Below are 18,299 nucleotides of genomic sequence, written 5' to 3'. Positions count from 1 at the left end.
GTTGCCTACTTAAATTGTGTTCATAGCTATCAAACTTGTTCATACGATTTATATATAAATTCAGGGCATCTTTGGACCTACTACCCCCAAACATGGTCTTCAAGTGACAAAGCCCTGACTAGAGAAATTAGGTGCTGATAACCAGCAGTATTACTTTTTAGCTATAGAACTGCTGCTGCAAAAAAAAAATGATAATACATTTGAGTAGAGGGTACTTACACAAATATAGAGCCTAAGAACATTTGCTCTGTGTAGGAGTTGTGAACTTTGAATGTCAGTTGAATGTCAATAGTTAAATTCCAGTATGGTGAATATGATGCATATTGAATTATAAGTTTCCAAGGTTATTGATACTATATTCATAACTTTTGCTCTTAAATGTTTAATAACAAGATGATAATATAATGTTATATTGAATTATAACAGTTTCCAAGGTCATTAATACTGTATTCCTAACTTTTGTTCTTAAAGGCTTGGAAAATTCAATTTTAATTACTGTTAACATGCTTCATAAATATCCAAGGGAATATAATGTAGACCTGTTAATACATCCAAAAAGCTAAACTCTGGTTCAAGTTGTTTTTTCTTCCACAGTTGGAGAAAATTGTGGTGTTTGGCTTGCCTCTTGGGGCATGTTAAACCACTTTTAATGCTGTCTTTTATTATTTTCTAACCATATATACTTTCCACACATATCCAACTAGCTGCCTTAGATGAAACCCCGATGTCTGGCCAAGCAGATGTAAATCTCAAGCAAGTGGCAAGTGGTAACTGAGGAACACAGTCCCCTGCTTGTGGTCCGACAGTATACGATGGGATGATTATAGACCTCATGGTCTCAGAGAGAAAATTTTAAATTTTTTTCAGTTCCATAAGATGAACTGATAGCAGTGGGCAAAAACTGGCTAATAACTGGATTGACCTATCTGCCTATATTACATAGTATTAATGGTTAACTCTTCGGATCATTTACCTGGGATTTCTGGGACAATTCTTCACTTCAAAGAACAGAGGCATATTTGTATTGCTGTTCTCTGCTGTAAACAGTCACCACTCACATCAAAATCTGGAGGTTTCTGTGAAGGTCACAAGATGCCACCATGATTGCCCTGTAAGTGACATGTTTTCAGTCCATGTAGCAGATCTTAAAAATGGATGCCATTAAGTAACCGCAAAAACCCATTGCTGAGGGTTTAATGTTTTTAGTCTCTGGTCTCAGAAAATCCACCTTCTGTCATATTTTAATATCTGGGCATGCACATATTTTTTTCTCAGTAATCCTCTTTTATTGACTAATTTAACCTACATAATTGGGTTTGGGTACCACTACCTCTCCTGTCCCCACAGCTTCCATGCCTGTCCTTTACACAGTTCACTCACGTGTTCTGAGTAACGCTTGTACTTTCTTCCAACTTGGCAGGAAACAGTCTCAGGAATTTTTCATTCATCAGACATTTTTTTCTGAAGTTCTGAGACTAGGAGGGCCACCTTGAGAACTGCTTAATAGTGTGTTAGCATACTTCAGCAGGGTGTGTGTGTGAGTGTAAGAGAGAGAGAGACAGAGAGAGAGAGAGAGAGAAAGAGAGAGAAGGGTAGGGGGAAAGAGGACAGAACTGCCTATATACCACATGCTCATCATCAAATGCATATTTGGTGAGGGGCCAATTCTAGAAATAATACTTGCCAGCCAATATATCTAGACTATCTCACTGCTGTTATCTGGCTTGATATTACAGAAAGCCCATATTTATATGAGACATTTCTCAGTGGTGGTTAATAATGACTGAACTTTTGTCCTTACTTTAAGTTTTCCACCAGATCTCTCAGAATTGATGATGTCACTGGAATGAGTGTGTATCTGTTTCCTGTAGAGTGAACTCAGGGCTGGCAGCTAGATGTCTAGTGGTCTTGGATTCCCATGCCCTGTTATTTTCAAAAGCAGCAGCGAGGTTCCTCTGGAGGCAATCCCACCCACCACGCCAGAATTCTATCACATACTATTGGTCTGGACCGTGTGTACTTAACACTCAGGTTTCTGTGAGAATTGGCCAAATGTGTTTGAAATAAGATTCTCATCCATAGCATTTATGTGTGAATATCTGAATATGATTAGAGTAAATGCTTGTTCACAAAGAAGAAGGGAAGTAAAAGAAATTTAGTGAAAACATACAGTCAAGATATAATTTTATTACATGCAGGTTTTTTGATTGACAACATCAAGATGTTCATTCAAGGCCAGTCTCATCAATTTTAACCTCCTGTCCTGCACTAGATTCTTTTTTTCTTTTTAAGAGAGAGAGAGAGAGAGAGAGAGAGAGAGAGAGAGAGAGAGAGAGAGAGAGAATTTTTTAATATTTATTTTTTAGTTCTCGGTGACACAACATCTTTATTTTATTTTTATGTGGTGCTGAGGATCGAACCCAGCGCCCTGCGCATGCCAGGCAAGCGCTCTACTGCTTGAGCCACATCCCCAGCCCTAGATTTTTTTTTAATATATTTATTTTTTAGTTGGGCACAATATCTTTATTTATTTATTTTTATGTGGTGCTGAGGATCGAACCCAGGGTCTCCACGTGCTAGGCGTGTGCTCTACTGCTGAGCCACAACCCCAGCCCCCTGCACTAGATTCTTTACTGTGAAATGTGAAGAATTTTTATACTGACTTTAAATAGTGTCTACTCTTCCCTCAGTTCCTCATGTTAGTGAACGAGTGTTCCTATACTCCACTACAGAAGCCAGAAGCCCCGATTCATCCTTGTCTTTGATTTCCCTCATCCTTCACCTCCAGTCCATCAGCAAGCGATGTTGACCTTGTTGCTCAGGGACATCCCCTACCTCCAGGCTTTCTCCATTTCTATACCATCAACCTTGCCAAGCCACCATCGACTTTCACCTCAAATCCTCAGTAGCCTCCCTGCCAGCCTTCCCATGTCCTCTTTGGAGGCCTTGGAGCAGTATCTGAAAATAATACATCATGTTTTCAGTAGCTTCTGGTTGAACTTAGGGCCAAATCCAAATTCCTTCCTGTGGCCTGGAATGTTTTGTATAATCCCGTCTCTGCCTAATCCTCCAACGAGGAGGCGTCCCCTACTTTGCTGTGGTCGCAGTGGCCTTCTTTCATTACTGGAGAAGCCAGGCTGTCTCCCAGCTCAGAGCCACTGTTTTTGCTGTCTCCATACCTGGAAAGCACCTGCGCACATTTTACACAGCTGACTTGTTCTCACCTTAGGCCTCAGTTTAAATGTCACCTCCTCAAGAAGTCTTCCCTAATCACCTTTACCAAGCTAGGAGTCTCCATTCACTCTCTATCATAGCAGCATACTTATTTCATGTGTAGACTACATCATAATCTCAAATATAAATTATTCTTATTGTATTTACCTATTTATTGGCTACTTCCCATACCAGATCATAAACTTTGTATGGGCAGGGACATCATGCTATGCTACTCCCTAATACAGCACAGTAGCTCCATAAATATTTGTTGAGTGAATAAAGAAGCCCTTGATTCTAGTTTACAGTTGTAAAGTTTGCTTCTTGAACCTAAGCATTGAAGTAAAAATATTTAATTTTATGTTGTAGGATTTTTGTGTGTGTGTGTGTGTACTGAAGTACACATAATATGAAATTGACAACTTTGACCATTTTTAGGTATGTAGTCCAGTGTCATTCAGTAAATTCACATTTTTGGACAACTATCCCCACTATCTATTTCCAGAACTTTGAAAAATCTTTCTAAACTGAAACTCTTTGTCCATTAACTCTCCTTTCCTCCTTGTCCCCCAACCTCTAGCAGCCCCTGTTCTACTGATGTCTTTAAGAATTTGACAACTCTGGGTACCTCACAATAGTGGAATCTACAGTAGGGTATTTTTAATAAATTTATTTTTATTGCCCTTTTACTAACATAGGCCTTTATTCAGTACTCGATGTTGCTACTGATCTGTTACTGAAAATCTCATTTGTAATAATACTCTAATGATAAAACATTAAGATCCACTGAAATTTTTGTTCACCTTTTGTCGAACTTATAATTGGAAAATAAATAATCTCATAAGGCACCTTTAAGATATGCAGGTTGATCTGGAAATATGTATATTTAATGTCATTGATTATAGAGCCCTGTACTGTTATGTTCTTACTTTTGCTTTAAGACTGTAGAGAATGTTCTTTGCTTGGTGACTTTGAAGAAATTGTAACAGAGCAACTAAATCAAATTGTTCTCTGACACTGTTATTTTTTTTCTTGCTGCTGCTCAGTAGTTGCTGCTCTGTGGTGAAAATAGAATTTGATGTAACGTGGCACTTCATACAAGCCATTTTAAAAGTGAATAAATCAGAGCCAACTGGTTCTTTGAAGTAGGATATGCAGACCATTAAAAATGAAGAAATCCTCTATGATTTTATTATCTTGATGGTAATATGTCACCCAAACCAGGATTTGACTTCTACCCATTTCCCATCCATTTTTTCTAGTAAACGTAGTTCAGTGATAACTTCTGGGGGGGAAATGCAAGTCAAAAATGTAATGAAGGATTTACAATGAAGGAATAAATAATATCAGGTAAATTGTTATTTCAAACTGAGATATTCTCTTAACCTGAACATGATTTCTTACTGTTTTCTTCATCATGGAACAGAATAAAATGTGGTAACAATTTTCTATAGTTGAATTGCTGCCACACATAATTGGGTCCCACAGAACTTCAGCCAGGATTTTGGTGAATTGCTTAGTCTGCATGTTAGATTAAAAGGTGTACAACAAACCACCTTGTTTCTGCAGTTTTGAATAATATTTATATTTAAGTTTATAGTGATAATACTTTTAATTTATGAACAAATTTAAAATAGAAAGTACTAACAGAAATACTTTGTGCATATTCTTATGCTTTATTTTTAGTTATTTTAAATTTAGTGACAGTTAAAGCATGCTTGAGAGACAGTGGCTAAAGTAGAATCATTTTTCATGATGTTACTTAGTAAATTTTTTTCTTTTCTTTCTTTCTTTTTTTTTTTTGGTGGTGCTGGGGATTGAACTCAGGGCCTTGTGCATGCAAAGCAAGCACTCTACCAACTGAGCTATACCCCAGCCCCTGACTTAGTGAATTTTGATTATTGTATTCAACCTAACTACGAGCTTCAGCACTGGGAAGGTACTGTACATGGACATTCATGGTAGTGGCACAAGGTCATATATATCAATGCACTTTGAAAAACCAGGAGGAGGGAGACTGGAAATGGATTCCAGTTAATTATTACGACAATGCAATAGTGGACAATCAGTCTTTTAAAATTTTAACTTTGTTATTTAGTGTGATGAGTTTTCAGTTAATGTAGTTTATTATAATATAATTAGTAAAGAATATAATAAAGTCTCATAAGAGAGCAACATTTTGGAAATGAATATTATTTTGCCGTGATTAGAATGGCCATCCTAGTGAAGAAATACTGGGTTATGTTGAAGTCAGTGATGCCAGTTTAGGGGCTATTTTATGTTTTTAAGGTTTTACTTTCATGTAAGCAGTTAACCATCTTACAGACATCTCCAATTCATTATGGAACGTTAACACTCCTCAGTAAAATAGGGAGAGAGAGAGAGAATTTTGAGACTTTCAGGGGAATCACCCTGGGAAGCTTTTGCAAAATGTGGATGTCTGGGTCCCATGCCACCTGTCCAATTTCATGGGGGAAGTCTAGGAGGGGACAAGGGTGTGGCCCAGGCATCAGTATTTTGTAAAAATTCCCCAGGTGATTCTGTGATGTCCTAAGGTTAATGATGACTGGAGGAAGAAGAAGTAACAGCTGTTATTATGAGGCGGATTATGATAATGGGGCCTTTTTTTTTTAATTTCCTTTGGACTAAAAGTTCTCTGAACTCCTTCCTCTGAAAGTTGTATTGAAATCCCACAGACCAACTTACCTGGGAGAAATAGGCCTACTGTGACCCTCTCTGTCATGAATAAATTGATATCTCATTCTTTTATTTGTAATTTTCATGAAAAGAAGGATTTAAAATAATTGGAGCCTAGTGCCCAAAATTATATCCTTGTGCCTTCCCTGCAGTTTGTGGTTTAGTGACTGGGCAGGAGTGACAAGAATTCATTGCACCACAAAATATTCTTTCCCTGTAAATGATGCATTGGCTTCAGGGTGAAGTCTGATTAGAAATGAAAGTGAAATAATGCCGTAAACCACAGCATTCTGAACTGCAGAGCTGAGAGTGAGTTGAGCTCAGAGGCCACAGATGCATGGTCTGAGCCCAAGCCTGGAGGACAGATTGAATAGGACTGAGAGAAGTCCTTGTACTAACCACTCAGAATGGGAACATGTAGCGGCAGAATTTCCCCGGAACCAGCCACACTGCAGTAAGCCAGTTAAAAACAATTAAAATTTCATTTTAATTTTGGAAAGGCTTGACCTGTTGCCCTAGTTCATGAAGGTCTTTTAAAGAAGTTATTGTAGAGCAATTCACACATAGAAAGTAGTTCTAATACTATATTTTAGTTACTGTTAGTTGCATTCGGAATGATGATTTACATTGAAGCCAACAATGAGTCAGACGTTATACAAGCATTGAATTAGGTACATTCCTTGTCCAGTGTTGGGACTATCTGAAAATAAAAGAAAGAAAAAAAGAGTATGTAAATTTAGCTTAATAGCACATAAGTGCTATGTGAATAATTGTAAATAATTGGATTATTACTAAAGAATTGGGAGTGTGGACAGATTTCTTTCTCTGGTTGGAGTATTGAACTAAAAAACAGCAAAACTTTGGCAAACTGAATGAAGTGCAGGACAAAAAGCATATGCCGCCAAATCGGAATGACATTTGAAAACCACGTTAACACACATTTCCAAGAGATTTTTATCTCCAAATATATTTTATTCACATTATACTTCTCTCCAATCAGAAATTTTTAGTAAAAATATGAGTCTCGAGAGTATGTTTATGTTCACTTGCTAATCTTTATTTTTGTGGAGCGTGGAGTGATGGGGATTGAACTCAGCAGCACTTGACCACTGAGTCACATCCCCAGTCCTATTTCATACTTTATTTAGAGACAGAGTCTCACTGAATTGCATAGCACTTGCTTTTGCTGAGGTTGGCTTTGAACTTCCTACTCTGCTTCCTCCACCTCCCAGCCGCTGGGATTACAGGCATGTGCCACTGTGTGCGGCCACTAATTTTTACTGTCAAGCCAATTCTTCCTTTTTCTTTACAGACAAAATTACTTTGTCTGTAGTGAGAAGTATCTAGCATGGAAGTAGGTGAAGTCCATAAATTCTATTCCATATACTCAAACTATTTGCCAAATACCCAAATAAACTTAACAAAGATAGGTCCCTGTGAACTATGGAGACACTTTATGTATGTTGTCAATTGACAAGTGTCATACCTGTCTGATGCTTTTTTTATTGAAATAAGAGCAGAAAAATCTTGAGGTTTCTTTCCTCCCCTTTTATGAAGATCTTCCAACAAGGAATCACATCTGAAGTCATGAACCAGTGTGAGACAGGACCAAATTGAATTTTTCTTGGCATTTCACGGGGTGCCTGGATTTTGCTGGTGTCACTCACAGAACTCTATGTTGCATCTACCCTGAATTTTTGCAAACCTCGTATATAATTCCATAGAGTATTTTGGCAAAATGAGGAGGGAAAACAAATTCAAGAAGTGTTGAAGAACAGATTATAATAAATTTAAGTTCACTTTCCATTATGCTTTTTCAAAATAGATTGAAAATGGCATGCTAACATGAATCTGTTTGATTAAAGCATTTGCACTTGTGTCAGTAAATTAGCAGGAAAGAAATAAATGAAGCTAAATTCTCTTCCTTGTTAGCTAACATAGAAAGTTGTAATTATTTTTTAAATAAAAGATTACACTGCTGTAATCTTTTTAATCTCACATACAAAGTTCGTAGAATCATAAAAAACTTGATGGCTGTTGCATGAACTAGACATTTTTCATTCTAAACAGACTTCATCATCAGTGTACACTGAACATTATGTATAATAATAAAAAATTATAAGCAAATTATATGATACATAGTAAGAAAATTATTGAATAAATTATAACTTGATGGAAAATGAGAACAGTTAAATTGTTTTGCAATAGTATTCAATTACTTGGGAAATGTTGTTGGCACTGTTTAGTGCAAGAAAATAAATATTTAAAATTGTATATTTAGTAAAATCTTTATTTTGTGATTAAAAAATAAAACATGAATTTATATATGATAATATAATCAATGTTATCAGGTGGTTCAATATGAACAATTACATTTCCTATTTATGTACTACTGTCTTTTCTGTCAGGCGATGGGGCTAGGTATGGCAAGATGATGTAGAGATTGGGAGAATGGGTCTAAGTTTGTTTTTTTGGAAAGGTAAGGCTGGTGATATTCATGTAAAATAAACACAGTTTTTTTTTCTTTTTTACCAGTTTGCATATCATTGTGCTAGTGTACCCTTAAATTTTTTCTTTAAACTGAGTTAAAAGTGTCTTTAGGTCTAAGGATATATATAATTCAATGTATACTTGCCTAGAATATGTGAGACCCTGGTTTCTATCCCTAGCAGTGAAAAAATAAAGTATTTTAAAATTCATCATCATGCATATATATCTGTGAAATCACAAGTATGGCACATTAATAAAAAATTAATTAAATTAAAACAAATAATTTAAAATTAATTAAAATTAAAACAAATAAATGACAATAAAATAAAATCCAAAGGGTGTTGCATCCCATCAGTGATGCACACAGCACACTGGTAGACGCTGGCTTAGAGGAGGGGAGATGTGGATATGAGGACTCGAGTTTTACCATCCTGCCTGTTTCCCAAGTGCTATGATAATTAGAGCTTGTTTCAGTGTACTTTCCTGGGGTGGAGTTTGGTGCTTGGAATTCCTCTGAAGGATGATCTTGCAGCATGGACTTTGGGGAGGTGCTATTTCTGCAAAGCCAGTGACCAGAGGTTCACTCCAGACACTACTGTAAAGAAGAGTTGTCCTTAGTAAGTTACATGTCTGAATCCTATGAACTGTTTGAATAAAGAACAAAAGGAAGTAAGGAGGGATGGAAGGAAGGAAAGAAGGTAGGGAAGGAGAGAGGACTGGAGGGAGGGAGGGAGGGGAAAAGAAGAACAACCCAGTGGTTTCATTAGCATGACAAGTGATTTTCACAAAACTGCAGAATTAGTGGTGAATAGCAATTTTGGGATCATTTAGGTCAACCTCAGTCTCATGGAACATTTTACAGTTTCAGAGATGACATGAGGAAGTGTTGGGAGGTAGAAATGGCTTATGAGTCCTGCCCTAGCCCTGCCTCCCCTATCTGTCAAGGCCACTGCAGAACAGAAAGAAGTACAAGGGCCCTAGTTCTCTCACATGCTGGATTTCCTCCTCTGTGCTCACTATGCGCCTTAATCTTCCTTGTTTGTTGGTTGCTGAGTTCAGATCTACCTTCTCCCTATAGGGCAAACAAAAAATAAAAAGGAGAGGGCTGGGCTTGGAAATCTTCCTGTGCCTTTAGCTTTTTTTTTTTTTTTCCTGTTTGCTTTAAGATGGTCCTTTAGCCTGTCATCCTTACTGTTCATATTAAATACCTGTTGTGTTATATATGAGTACATTTTTCTAAAAAAAAAAAAAACAACTTTTGTTTAGTTGATTATTTTTATTGAAATAAGATGGTCCCAATTCAAAAGAAACAACCATTTTTTTGTTCAAGAAATTCTCAGGAAGAAGGTTCCATGACTTGATTCATTGAATGTTTTGAAATTCTTTGCTTTCTCCCACCCAAATAAAAACAGGCTATAAGCTCTTGGAAGGCGGGCATTTATTCTCTATCATTTGATTTCTTAACTGGTACACATAAATATAAAAATAGTCCCTAGTAATGTGGTAATGTGAAGTTTTTATACATCTACATATTGTATCATGTTTAAACCAGGTTAAACCTATCTATCTCCTCAAACACTTATCATTTCTTTTTGGTGAAAACTCTAAACATACCTTCTTCTAGTTTTTTATATGTATAGGTAACATTATACCTATCTGTAGTCAACTAACTGTGCAGTAGTACTCCAGAACTTCTTTCTCCCACCCAACTTGGTACTTATTGGTCAGTCTCTCGCCATCCTCTCTCTTCCCTACTCCCCCCGACCACCAGCTTTAGAAACTACCATTCCACTCTTCACTGCCGGGAGATCAGCCTTTTGCATTCAACATATATGAACTAGATCCTGGGGTACTCGCTTCTGTTTCTGGCTTGGTTCACTTAACATTATGATCTCTACTTCAGACCCATGATAGGATTTCATCTTTCTTAAAGGTTGAATAGTATTCCACAGTGTGTATGTACCACATATTCTTTATCCATTCATTAGTCAATGGACTCTCAGGTCGTTTCCATTTCCTGAGTATTGAGAACAGTGCTGCAGTGAGCATGGAAGGGAAGAGTCTAATCGACAAACTTATTCCAGTTCACTGAAGCATCTGTGTCACGCACAGGGCTGATTCAGTGTATGCACCACACATTTTCTTAGTGAATGAGTGGACAATAATATTAAAACGTTCTATTTCTACAGCAATTCACAGTTATAAAGAGTTTTCTACCAGTTCACCTGATCCTCACAATGGCACCTTCAAAGTGGCTAGGAACAGATGCTCAGAAGTAGAAAGGTCAGCCTAGGGCTTCATACGGAGTCAGTGATGTACAATTCCCTCCCAGAATCCAATTCTCCATTTGGAGTTGAACAAGACAGGGCCTAGCTGTTTCTCTGTATGATTGTTCTTGCTTTTCTGGACTGTCATGGACTCCTTCTTTATTTTCAGATTACAGAACAGGCCCATGTTTCACTGTGGTCAGCAACCAGATGTGCCAGGGACAGCTCAGCGGGATTGTCTGCACAAAAACCCTCTGCTGTGCCACGGTCGGCCGAGCCTGGGGCCACCCCTGTGAGATGTGTCCTGCCCAACCTCACCCCTGCCGCCGGGGCTTCATTCCAAACATCCGCACAGGAGCGTGTCAAGGTAAACCTGGGCTCATGGAGTTGATAATGAATGCATCGTACCTGCTGTAGAGATGTTCTCCAGTGGAGTCAGGGAGAATGGAAAAGCAGTGTCAGAGACATAACCCCACAGTTTCACTGATAGCGTGACATCCAGCTAAGGGCTTAGGAACGTAGCTCACCAGAGAGAAGCTGAAGTCTCAGTGGGTTTTCTTGCCAGCAGCTTCCCCCTGACCTAGGCTGTGTTTCCATGCACCTCTGACCCCAGGGGTGCTGTGATTCTGTTTACAGTGGTGCTGTGAGCTATGTCAATGCTGTGTGGAAGCACAAAGCAAGATAGGTGAACAAGGTAGATTATGTTGTTCTTTTTTTTCCCCCTTCATTTGAAACTGAGTACTAGGTCTCGTGGGTTGTACTTAACTGACCTGAAGAAAATTGTTCCTCTGGACATTTGACATGCTACATTATGCATTTTTTAAAACAAGTCAGAAATAAATTAGGATTGGTTTCACAGTTTTAAATATCCCCAGATGTCGCCTGCTCGCTGCTTCTTCTACCTCCCCTAGAAGCCCTTACTCTGTTTTTGGCTTTTATTCCTGTTCTTCCAGCTGTACAAATTCTTTTATTGTCTGGCTGTCTGGCAGGAAGGAGGAGGAAGTGAACAGAGGCAATTCTACTAAACTGATGGGCCTGAAAACTCTCAGGCTATCTCTGTTTCCTTAGATGTCTTCAGGGCTTTTTTTAAAAATCCAGTTGCAATATTTTCAGAAAATTCAAGATATGCTTTTCTGAGGTGAACAGATAATAGTTTGGCTTTGTTCTATATGTTAATTCTAAGGGTGAGATGCAATAAAGCAGAACTTGAGCTTGGTCTCATGGTTTTGTGGGTCTCTGTTAAATTATACTTTGATAAATTCCACATCTGATATGGCTAGTCCTGCACCCTGGCTTTCAAATACAACAGACAAATCCTTTGTATGCCTTTGAACGTATCCGAAGCAGCCAGAAGTCACTTTGGAGCCCTAAAATTATAAAGGGCTTGATCACTGGATTTTATAAAATTAAGAGTAAGTGCCATGTTTGATTCCTTCTTATTTTCCCCATTCTTAGAAAGGCCCAGAGTTTTGAAGAATTTGTTGGTTTTAGTGTTCTGAAGCTAGCCATGAACTTGTTGAACTTGTTGACAGTGACTAGAAAGGCAGGCCTTGAGTGCCCAGCTGCCTGTCATCGAGTCATGGTCCAAGGCTAGGGTGTTGAGAAGTGGGGACAGAGAGGGACAGGGAGTGGGAAGAACTTGCCTCCTCTTTAGATTGATGTTCATTCCATATAATCTGAATTTTTCTCCAGTTTGCTTCCTGTTCCTTTCTGACTGCTATCCAACATCTAAGGAATTTTTTAAAGGCTTTTTTTTTTTAAATAAGAAAATTTGTGAAAACCCATGGGGTCAAAATAACTGTTAGGTTGCCACTTGGAGAATAGAGTCCTTCATTTTATTCGTTATTGTCTTTGTTGTTGTTGTTTATATATTTGCTTTTTTATTTTTTGGACCATCATGGGATATCTTCTTGCTGTTTTCCCAGACCTTGGGCCAGATGTGAGGAGTTGCAGGCAAATAGGTTCATAGAGGAGCCTATTCTGTTGTCAGTCTTGGAACATACAGCCAGGGGAGAGTTGCCCTCATAGACATTTCCTGTTGGCCAAATATCTTGATCAGCAAGACATTCTAGATATGCCTGTATGTAAAAATCTTGATTTCATATAGCCTTTTAGTAAACATTTAACATATCAAGGGAATGGAAAATTCCAATCTAAGATTAAACTGAAATTGGCTATAAAATAAAATTCAATTGTATTTCAATATAGTAATTCATTTGTCAGAACATTTAAAACAACAAGTGATATTTTTATATCAGAATAAAGAGCTCTTACTCCTTTCACTATGTGGTGACTTTTCTTGAGAACACAGATGAGGGCCTTACAAACAGCACTGGCTTCCTTACTCAGTAAAGAATGAAACTAAAGACATTGGTCTTCCAGGTTTCGAGAACAGAGTACAGGAGGAAACAAATGTTTCAATGAGGGCTCTTTTTTTAAAAAAATTCTAATTTGTTATATATAACAGCAGAATGCATTACAATTCACATTATACATATAGAACACAATTTTCATATCTCTGGTTATACACAAAGTAGAGTCACACCCATTCATGTCTTCCCACATGGACTTACTGGGGGGTCTTTTTCTGTGATGTGAAGGGATGCAGAGATGGAGAGAGTGTGTGTGTACTTCTGCAGTCTTCATAGATGAATGCAGTGAGCCTGAGATGATTAATGTTGTTTTGGGAAGTTTAGTATTTGGGGTTACACAGAGGAGCACAGGTTAGTCCTTAGGTGCTGGGGAAAGAGCATTAAATAAAGTGGACAAAGTTTCTGCTCTTTGGAAGCTTATATTGAAGAGTTTTCAAAACAAAACGAACATATGTATTAGGTCACTTGGTGTTGAGGGTCAGGGGGCCAGAGGTGGTGATTTGACTGCTCAAGGAAAAGCTCACTTCTCCAGTGGCATTGAAGCAGAGACTGAAGGATGGAACAGGATGAGCTACACAGCCCTCCAGGGAAAAGCATTCCAGGCAGAGGGGCCACCAATACAAGACCCTAAGACAGGAGCACCCTGGATGTATTTGAGGAAGACTGTGTGATTCGAGGGGAATGAGGAAGAGTGGGAGGTGAGACCAGAGAGCAGAAAGGTTATGGAGGACTTTCTGGAACTCAATGTGGACTTGAGTTTTGAGCTGGGAAGGGCATGATCTGACTTATCTTTTAAAAACTTCCTTCTGGCAGGTACTCTGCCAGCAGGGGAAGGCTTCAGCTGGGACGGCATGTTCACTGGGAAACATCTCTCACTGCTTGCCCTGATTTTTTGAATTTTTACCACACAAGACAGTTCTTCAGAATGTCAAGACAACATTTCTCACTTCATTTATACAAAAAAACATTAGCTGTCCTTGTAGCCTAAGATATCTGAAATCAATTGTTCTAACTAAATCATCAGTACAATTCTTAAAAATAGATTCACTGTAAAAATAGATTGCATTTTGATTTCAAGGATTTCTTCAATAACTAGTTATTGCTTCCACTTTGGAGATTAAAGCAAGGCAGTGAGTTAAAAAAAAATCATTGTACCCTCATACTTTGTTGCAATAAGACCCACAAAAGCTAATACAAATATTATCCTCTGTATGAGGAAAGATGGAAGGTGGGAAAATAAAGAGTACTTCTTACAGAACATTACTGACCAACTATATTAATAACAAATTTTATTTCACATAACATAATTGTGAGAAATAGCGTCTCCCATCATAGTCCAAATATGGTGTTGGACAACTTGATATAAATATGGTAATATAATCGTGGACAAACTGTCACATTTTCTTCTGCAATAAATTTTATATGAATCTTTCTCTCTCTCTTCTAAAATCTGACAGATGTGGATGAATGCCAGGCCATCCCTGGGCTCTGTCAAGGAGGAAATTGCATTAATACTGTTGGGTCTTTTGAGTGCAAATGCCCCGCTGGACACAAATTTAATGAAGTGTCACAAAAATGTGAAGGTAAGAAATCTCGTGCTTTGCAGCCAAGGGAGGTGGGGGAGGGCAGACAGAACTCATCAGCAACAAGCTTGTTTTCGAATTTCTCCTAAATCCTTCAGTCTTTGTCATCCCCATGAAAGTGTAAATATAATATTCCTACCAGGAATAATATGCCTTTGTGCCATTGAACCAGAAACACCCTGCAGCTTTTTCCAGTTTTGTAGACCCAAAATAAGAGGTCCATCTGAATCAAATTAAATATTAAAACATGAAATATTTTTGAACCAATATTTGGTTTAAAATGTTCAAGACACATGTTTTTGCATAGTTCTAGAGACATGAATTTAAATTTGATCATTAGATAGCACTAAAAATGATATGTCTTCTGATGTTTTTCATGTTAAAAATGTGTGTTTCATTTGGGGGAAGTGGGAAGACCTGTTAACTCTTACATTTAAGCTTCTAGTACAAGTTTAGAATTTTCTGGGGTATGACATATGCCTATCAAATGGAAACCTTTCTAATGTTAGTCAAAAAAAAAAAAAGAACACTGAGTACATTTTTATATATGCATTTAGTTTATTGATCAGGCTTCTAAAACTGTGAATTATAGAGGATGTGTTTATATTTGCTACTACTGTTATTTGCATAAAGAGGCCTGGCTTCCAAGTGCGGTCATCATTTCTTTGTGAGAGGGAAGCATCAGAAAAATAAGTAGGTGGCATTGAATTCTCTTTTCTTTGATGACCTCATGTAACTTTCATATAGCAATGTCCTGTCCGATAGCCATGGAACAGTACCCTCACAGCTACATCACTCATTGAGCTCAGAAGAGAACATTTTTTCCTTTGCTCTCAACTCATTCTTCCTAGAGTGCTCTGAGATTTATTTAGGTGCATGAATTTTTATTGAAAACAGTTGCTGTGGTATTCATTCCTAGACTCTAGCAATGAGGAATGGTTCATTCATAGCTCTATGTCTGAATCTGAAATCCTTAACCTCTTTTTTGGTTGCCCAGTATATAATATCAGCAAAAGACAGTTTTAAATTTAAGGTGCAATTCATAAATTACATGTCAGATATTAAATATCAACTTGGCCTGAGTGGAATATTCTAACTCTGATAGAATTACATGTATAGGTTGGAGTTGTTTTTATGTTGTTAATCATAGAATTTATAATTACTGTTGCATTCTTGAATATGTTATACATAGTTATTTGAGGTAGCTGTGAAAAATCCTTTAATTCCCTCTGAAGTAAGCCTTCTTAAAAACATTTTTTAAGTTTCACAGAACAGTATAATTGACTCTCTATGGCTGAAAGTACTTTAGAAGTTTTATTGTAGATTTGAGTTTGAAGCTGAGTGTTGATACTGAAAGGGGCAAAGAACTCTCTTAGTTCCACCCTTTGACATTATAAATTAAGGGACTATGTCTGTGGTACATTAAGTGTTCTGCAAAGTGCTAAAATTGGCCTTTTTTGACTCACACTCTGTTGCTTTTTTGAGCCATTTTGTATAGTTTTCTTTCCTAGATGAAAGCTATTATATCTACTTTACCGACTATATTATCTAATATTTGGAACTCTGTAAAATATTATGGTACAGGTTTTCAGGTATTGCCATACATATCTGTTGTGAAGTTCATCCAATGAACTAGTAAGGTTTCTCACATGCAGAGCCCATCTCAACAGTGGATTGTGTCTCAAATTTTTAAGAATTATCAGTTTAACATATTTAGCTCCAAGATATACAGTCAACTTCAAGATTTGGGGCAGTATAGACCATGTTTTCTGGAATAATGATAGCTTCCAGGCTCAAATAGAATTGACTTTTTGTCTCTTGATTTTTACTCAGACCATGTAGTTAAAAGGAATGGTCCACGGATGTGGACTAGACAGAAGGCACAGATTTAATTCTCACACTGAAAGAAAAATGATTCAAATCCTTTTATGCTAAGGAACTAATTATGGTGGTAAATCAAATGGACCAAAAATTCAGCCTGAAAATTACTTAATCCTTTCACACACACACACACACACACACACACACACACACACACACACAATTTTTCCAGCTTCATATTAGAATCAGTAGCAAGATAAAAACAGAATACTTTTGGCTAGACATTTTTTTCCTTGCCATCTACTGTTACATTAAATTTGGTTGATGTTTTTTCCCCTTCTTTTTTATTTTCCTATGCAAAATTGATATTAGATTAGAATATCCTCTTAGTACTGCATGTACTCCGGCCTGGAAGATATTTAAGCTCTGTTGACCTGTCTTGCTCTGGTAGGAAAGTCATCAGAAAGTCCTCTGCGAACTCTTGGCTAGCTGAATCCACTCCTTCAATTCCCTTACTACTTTCCAGTTATGGCACCTCACTAGTTGGCATAGGCTAGCCTCTAGATAATCAATACAGAGAACCCAGGAAATCTGGCTCACAACCACTGAAAGGATAAGAGAGCCTCTTTGTATCCCAGGAAGCTGATCAGGCATAACTGTGGCATTCTGTGCCTTGTGTTTTACTCAGCTTCCCATTACTGTGACAAAATACCTGAGGTAATCAACTTCAAAGGAGGAAAAATTAATTTTGTGTCATGGTTGCAGAGGTGTTAGTCCATAGTCTGTTGACTCCATTGCCTAGGAATATATGTTATGGCAGGAGCACCTGGTAGATGAGGCCTGTTTACTTCATGGCAGCAGAGAAATAGAGAAGGGGTGAGGTCTCAATAACCCTTTTAAGGGCACACTCCCAGTTACCTGTCTTCCCTCCACTAGGCCCAACATCCTAAAGGTTCCACCACCTCCTGCACTGGTCCTCAAGGGACGGAGCCCTTACCACATGGATCTGTGGAGAACATTCTGAGATTCAAATTATAGTAATTCAATCAAATTGGTCTTAGCAGTTCCACAAGATCCTAATCATCATGCCTCACATGCAAAGTCTATCTTTGAGTTACTTTTTATGAGATCTTTCTTTTCCATAAATCTCCTTTCTTTCCTATACAATGTCCTTTTCCCCAAATTTAAATAAAATGTTGCAGACCAAGATTTATGTAAATATGCACAGTTTAGGTACATTTAAAATGTAAATTAATAAGCTGAACTGATTAAATAATTATTAAAGCTTCATACATTTAAGAAGAAAAAGATTGAGATTTATAGCTGTGATTTGAGAAAATGGGAAATTAAGTTCATGCCCATCTTTTTTGTTGATTTTTCCAATGACTGTAGGGTGCATGTACTGAAAGAAACACATGAGCCTTTTCCTTTTGGAAATCAAGTCCATATTTGCATAGGTTACTGTGGGAGGAAATTAAGAAATAAAAAGTGTAATTAAAGGATTAAGTTTTACTTTTGGAAGAAGTCCCTTGGATTCCTAATTAACCACTAATATTTTGGGATTTAGATTATCGTCAGCCCAGCCTCTAACAATTAGAATAGCACTGCATGATGCAAAAGACTTTTTTAAAAATGCGGCTCTTAAGTCCATGCACTCCCTAATATGTGAGCCAAAAACCTCAGGATTTACCCTTTCTAAAATAATGGCACTTATTCTCTCAGGCACCAAGAATAATTCCTGGAACTGTTTAACCCATTGCTCCAGGTAGGCTGCATCATCTGAGCTGGTTGTAGGTCCCTGACTCTTACTGCTCCAGGTAACTAGTTCTCCATACAATTAGTTGGATAAAATCTCT

At 37.6% G+C, this 18,299-nt stretch overlaps 1 protein-coding gene across 1 annotated transcript in view; it reads left to right on the top strand.

The window, feature by feature from the left end:
• Positions 1-18,299, top strand: part of Fbn1 (fibrillin 1) — a 222,211-nt gene that overhangs the window by 91,570 nt on the left and 112,342 nt on the right. The window contains exons 7-8 of the mRNA XM_026390109.2: positions 10,837-11,034; positions 14,497-14,622. Of these exons, the coding sequence (XP_026245894.1) occupies positions 10,837-11,034; positions 14,497-14,622 (324 nt within the window). The remainder of the gene's footprint in view (positions 1-10,836; positions 11,035-14,496; positions 14,623-18,299) is intronic.

Source organism: Urocitellus parryii, chromosome 6, assembly GCF_045843805.1.
Source record: "Urocitellus parryii isolate mUroPar1 chromosome 6, mUroPar1.hap1, whole genome shotgun sequence".
NCBI lineage: Eukaryota > Metazoa > Chordata > Mammalia > Rodentia > Sciuridae > Urocitellus > Urocitellus parryii.
The sequence above is the reverse complement of the archived record's forward strand: the minus strand, read 5'-3'. Positions and strand labels throughout refer to the sequence as shown.